Raw genomic sequence first — 6,000 nt, 5'->3', positions numbered from 1 at the left:
AAACCCCATATACAGAAAATAATGACTTCATTATATTCCTCTATTTTTTTTAGTAATAGTCTATATATCTTAAAGTATTAATAGGAACAAAGTGGACATGTTTCTTATGACAATTAAGAAGCAGTGTTTCAATTTATTTCTCTGTTGAGAGACTCTATAGCTTTACTGAGAGACACCTGGCTCAAATAGGAACAATAGTAATTAGACTTCCCTGGCAGTCATATTCTAATCTTAAATGCAGAATATTTTCTAGCTTGTAAATAGCTACCTTAAAAAAGACATTAAAAGCAGTAGTTGCAGTTTCTCCATAAATAGAAATAAGAAATCCATTGTAGGACAAAAAGTCACCATGATGTACGTATCTATAAATTTCCCCCAACACATCATTATAGATCAATCTTTACTGCTTACATTTAAAATATCAATTGCATTATAATGTCTATGATACAATTCAATTATTTAGCTGTGCTCTACATATGCTTCAGGTGAAACAAAATCTAAGGAACTTATTCACAGAACATTTAAAAGCATCTTATACACAGTCTATGCACAAATATATCTTAAATTAAAATGCATACCTAATATGCATATAGAATATGGCTTACACATGAAAAGAGATCTAAGTTGTGAGTTATAAAATCCCACTACTTAGACTTAAAAGCTTGTGATTGCATCCATTTCTAAAATATTGCTTAGCATTGTGGAACCCAGGGCAGAAGCATGTGCAACAGAAAACTCATTAGGATGGACAACCCACCTTCACTTTATTCTTTAATTGATGGCTACTCTTAATTTTTTCCACCCAATTCTACCATTCACAAAGACATATTCGCTTAGTCTCACAATCATTGAAGAGTTTGTACAGTGAAAAGTTACAACACCTACTTGTGCTTGACCTTTCTTGTCAGCTAATAACAAATAAATGTAGCTCTTCAGTTTGGAGCAAAGGCAAGGCTCTGCACATGCTCAGGCAAAACATGACAAGGAAGCAGAGTCTCCAAGGGTTGCAGTTTGTTTCTGTGTGGTAAAATTATAAACTCACGTCAAATAACATTATCTGTACAGAAAAGTGTGGGATTCCATTTTCATAGACATTTTTGAATACACACACAGACACGCACACACACACACTTCTTGTCACTTATCCCTTGGCCTGTGATATATTTTGTTACATCCTGATGGGATCAACACCCCAGAAGGCAGATTCCATTCTCAGTTCTAGTGTCTGTCTCCAACAATGGCTGGAGGTTCTTGCAATCTTGGATCGTAGGTAATGTGTGACTTGCATTGTGATGACGCCCATGTAGGTGATGCATTAGTGCTTTGAAATCACAGGGATGGAGGCAGGCTGGTCCACTGCTTTCAGGGGCAGGTTTCACTGTGGTTTCCCAGCTTGAGAGCTACAATGAAGAGTTCATCAGGTCACAGAGCCAGGGCTCTGATGCTCCATTGTTGTTATAGGGCTTCGACCACAGCTTCTGAGCAGCCCCGGCTCTCACTTTGTTCCCATGTATTTAAAATAACAAGGACAATCTAAATAGCCTCAGAGCTGCAAAAAATATTTTTCTATAATTTTGTTTTTGCTCTCCTTTTACTTAACATCTTGAAAAATTTACTGTAGTTACAGCACTCTGTATAAAACAAAGCAAGAAAGTCAAATTTTAAAATGCCTCATCTTCTGCACACATATTGCACAGTTGCCTATGCAGTAACTGGGTTCAAACTGATGAAAAATTAAAACTGTCCAACTTTTTGTCTTAAAAATTTCTCTGGCTTGATTGAAGAAGGCCAAATTCTGGAGGAAGAGCAATGGCAGAAGCACTGGCCAAAATCTCTGGTAGCAACTTTGAGTGTATTTATTTGGCTAGAATTACTAGTTCAGAATTTATGTTCTTCTCTTATATGAGTCCATAAAATGGACTGTTTCCAAGTGTGTGTTGAAAGAGGAGAATATAGGTTTGTGGAAAATTGAGGATTTAGGATATTTTAGTGCTGTTCTCATTATCCTGAAATAAAATCCAAATGAAAATGAAGATCATGTTTTAGTCATATATAGGCATCAATCACTGAATGGCAATTCATGTTGGGCTTCATATAGCTTGTAAAAATAAGAGATTTATCAGTAGATAATAGATATTCTTTAAATCAGTTGGAATTCTTCCTGTCTCTTCTGTGTGTGCGTGCGTGCGTGCATGCATGCATGTGTGTATTTATGTATCTTTAAAGTTTGGATGGAGGGTATGCAGAAAAATTGCTGTAGCTAATATGAGACAATATCTTTAAATTGTTTAATACAGAGCTGGTTTTTAAAATTTCCATCAACTTTGTGGCTTGATTTCTATTTACAATTCCTATGTAAAATAGTAATCACAGTCACTAACTCTGGAATTGTTGATAAGACTAAATGAGATAATACATATGAGATGTTCATCACAGTGCCTGACACTGATAGTTGCTATTAATGAAACTATTATTATTAATTAAAGAGTCTTACAACTAACTCAAGAATACTGAGAAATGAATCATCTTAAAAGCTAATCACAAAAAAAAAAAAAAGCTAATCACATTTTAACTGTGTCATATCTAAAACATTTAAGGAGTTACTGATAGTATATCAAAGGCTTGACGTGGTACCTGCAGTATTTTCTCTTGTCCCTACCATCAAGGTACAAGATAGCAGGACTCATTTTTATATATTTTTTAAGGAGATACTAAGACATTTCTACTATAAGAAACACATTCCTCCCTTCTAACTCCCTTCTAACTGCCTGCACCTTCTCTGTTGGTCCAAGACAGTAGTTCTCAAATTTAGTGTACAGAAATAGCAGTAGAGTGAATTATTAAAAATTCAGATTCCTAAGGCATTACTCCCAGAGTTGGTAATTTGGTAGATCAAAGGTGAGCCCTAGAAGCTGATTTTTTTTTTAAACATCTTTATTGGAGTATAATTGCTTTACAATGGTGTATTAGCTTCTGCTGTATAACAAAGTGAATCAGCTATACATATACATATATCCCCATATATCCTCCCTCTTGGGTCTCCCTCCCACCCTCCCTATCCCACCCCTCTAGGTGGGCACAAAGCACCGAGCTGATCTCCCTGTGCTATGCAGCTGCTTCCCACTAGCTATCTATTTTACATTTGGTAGTGTATATATGTCCATGCCTCTCTCTCACTTCATCCCAGCTTACCCTTCCCCCTCCCTGTATCCTCAAGTCCATTCTCTAGTAGGTCTGTGTCTTTATTCCCGTCTTGCCCCTAGGTTCTTCATGACCATTTTTTTTTTTTAAGATTCCATAGATATGTGTTAGCATACGGTATTTGTTTTTCTCTTTCTGACTTACTTCACTCTGCATGACAGTCTCTAGGTCCATCCACCTCACTACAAATAACTCAATTTCGTTTCTTTTTATGGCTGTGTAATATTCCATTGTATATATGTGCCACATCTTCTTTATCCATTCATCTGTTGATGGACACTTAGGTTGTAGAAGCTGAATTTTTAAAAAGGGAATCATTGATGCAAATGTCCACGGATTTTAGCAAATATTGATGTTGTTTCATAATATGTACTTGCTTTGTTATTATCACTCAGTGTAAACATTCATATTTCCTACATGATGTAGAAAAGGAAATTGGTATAAAACATTCATATTTCTTTTATGGAATAGTGGAAGAAACCAGGATTAAACCTCCCCATAGGATATAGCTTATTATTTTTAAAGGACTAAAAGGCCTCAGTAAATATAATTTTTATGGATGAATAAGTCAAGAATCCTTTGAAAAGGTAAATTTAAAAGTTAAATATTTAAAGCTTACCTGTTAATGTTTTGCTCCAGAAAACAGAGATTTAAAAGAAGAATCCAGGAGGACATTTAAGTAAGATAACTTTGTTTCTAATGATATTTTACAAACCATCCACTTCAGAAATAAATTTCTCATCTAAAAAATAAAATTACCTCTCATGTTTAAAATGACAGAAGCCTTTAAGGTGTTTCAAACCTATGAATGTGTCTCAGCATGTTTTTCTTCGGCACTTACTAGATCTTCTGAATTCTTATGAAGATCAGGCTCACCTAAAAAATAAGCAAACAAATAACAAATAAACAAAAACAAAATAGGTCTGAGGAAAAAAACCTAATAAGGTCAGGAAACTAAAGCAATTAGGAAAATGTTGAAGACTGGATTTTACAATGGATCTGTGGCACATTTCTCCAAAGATACCAAACACTTTCTCTTCAGCTTGTGGATTTATAGAGTATAACAAATCATCTTCTGGTGGTTATACAAATTTGTAAAGTTGCAATTTAATCTGGGAATACAGAAATGAAACAGATGAAACATGTTTAAATATGCTTTAAATCAAACATAAAAATTATGCATGTTTTCCCCAAATATTTTTAATTGAAACAAATTCTTTTAAACAAACCCTCTGATGTTCAGTGTCTTTTATCACACATTGCTTAGTTGCTATGAATTTAAAACAAATGAGTACAAGAGAATGTAATGTTTAAGATAAGTCATCATCTGCCAAAACAAACTATTGGAATTTATCATCTTAGAATCACTCAGCTTCTATATAAACCTTGAAAAAAATTAGCATGGAAAATGTTCCAACATTTCTAGAGAGGTTGCAGAGAATCTATCAAAAATAGAAACGTAAAGCAAAATGTACAGATAAAAGAGTCTTATTATATAAGAAAGTTAAAAAATGAGCAGAAATTAATTTTTGAGTCAATTATGATGCCTATATATGACTATATATGACTATATGACTTGCTATTTCAGAAAACAGTCATATATGATAGAATGTTCTCTCCATCTGAAATTTGATTGAAAATATACTAACAATTAAACTTTGCACCAACTGATTTTGAGATCATTTCTCCAACAATTATATAATTATAAAATTAGTGAACATATAGAACTTAGGGAGTATTATCACAAAGCAAAATTATTTTGTCCCTTACTTTCTCTTTAAAATATATTCAGTGGGAGAAACTTATCTTCTGTCCCAAGTTCAATCTTTCAGAGAGTATCAGGACTTTTCCAGTCATTCTTAGTTAATAAAAACATCGTGTGATAACATTAAAATGCCAGTGTCTTAGGTCTGGTCACATATAATACACATCAATCTTAAAACAAAGATAAAACTTCTTCCCAACCTTGGGTTTGTTGCAGAGCTTAGAAAGGGTGGTGATGGGGGGGAGGGCATGATTGATGTTTCTTTCATTTCCTGTTTGCCCTCCCTCAACTGGCTACCTTGGACTCCTGAGCTGGAGCAAGGGAGAGAAGAAGGCTAAGAAGAACAGCAAAGTTCCTCTATGACTAGTACTACTGTAGGATGGCTTTGCACTCACTAGACCAGGCAGGTGTTCAGAGCTGACTCTATTCTGTAAGCACATTCATGGGCTCTCCAGGGACCTCTTGCCAAGACCATGGCTGGAGACTTAGCACAACCTCGGTATGGACATATGAAACTCTGGTTCCTTTACAATGTCCACAGCCCCTGGAAATTTGTTGGTACATCTCCAGCTTCTGTCTCCTGAGGTCCAATCATGCTTACAAATACAGGTAGGTTACATTTGGTTCACATGGAACATTCACTAGGCCTTTATTCCTATAAATTACTTGAGAAAAGGCTGAAACCTATACAGCTTCCTCTTCTTCAGCTTATCTGTCACCTTCTAACCTTTTAGACCTCTCACGTAGGAACTAAATTCCATTCCCAATATCCTCCTAACTTCAAGCTCTCCAAGGGTGAAGCTATCTTTCTTTGATCTGAGGCGAAGAGGGAAGCATTTCTACATCTTTCCCAATAGCAGAGAACTCATTAAAGAAATCTTCTTCACAAATTCTATTCTAACCATCAACAACCTGGCCCTTTCAATTGTTTGAATTGGGTGAAGGTTATAAGCATCCTATTATTGACTTTTGGATCTTCTGTGAAATTTCTGCTTCCCAAGTCAATTTGTTTCTGACGTTTCTGACATATAGTC

The 6,000-nt window shown here is 35.1% G+C and overlaps 1 protein-coding gene across 4 annotated transcripts in view; it reads right to left on the bottom strand.

Moving 5' to 3' along the window:
* Nucleotides 1–4,003: 4,003 nt before the first annotated feature.
* PDE1A (phosphodiesterase 1A) overlaps nt 4,004–6,000 on the bottom strand; it is a gene marked incomplete at both ends in the record, with an annotated part of 346,535 nt that continues 344,538 nt past the window's right edge. For all 4 annotated transcript variants that reach the window (XM_082658758.1, XM_082658757.1, XM_082658753.1 and 1 more), the window contains one exon: nt 4,004–4,077. In XM_082658758.1, coding sequence (XP_082514884.1) covers nt 4,004–4,077 — 74 coding nt within the window. The remainder of the gene's footprint in view (nt 4,078–6,000) is intronic.

Source organism: Grampus griseus, assembly GCF_964374135.1.
Source record: "Grampus griseus genome assembly, chromosome: 7".
In the NCBI taxonomy this organism is placed as follows: Eukaryota; Metazoa; Chordata; class Mammalia; order Artiodactyla; family Delphinidae; genus Grampus; species Grampus griseus.
This window is presented reverse-complemented; position numbering and strand designations above follow the sequence as displayed.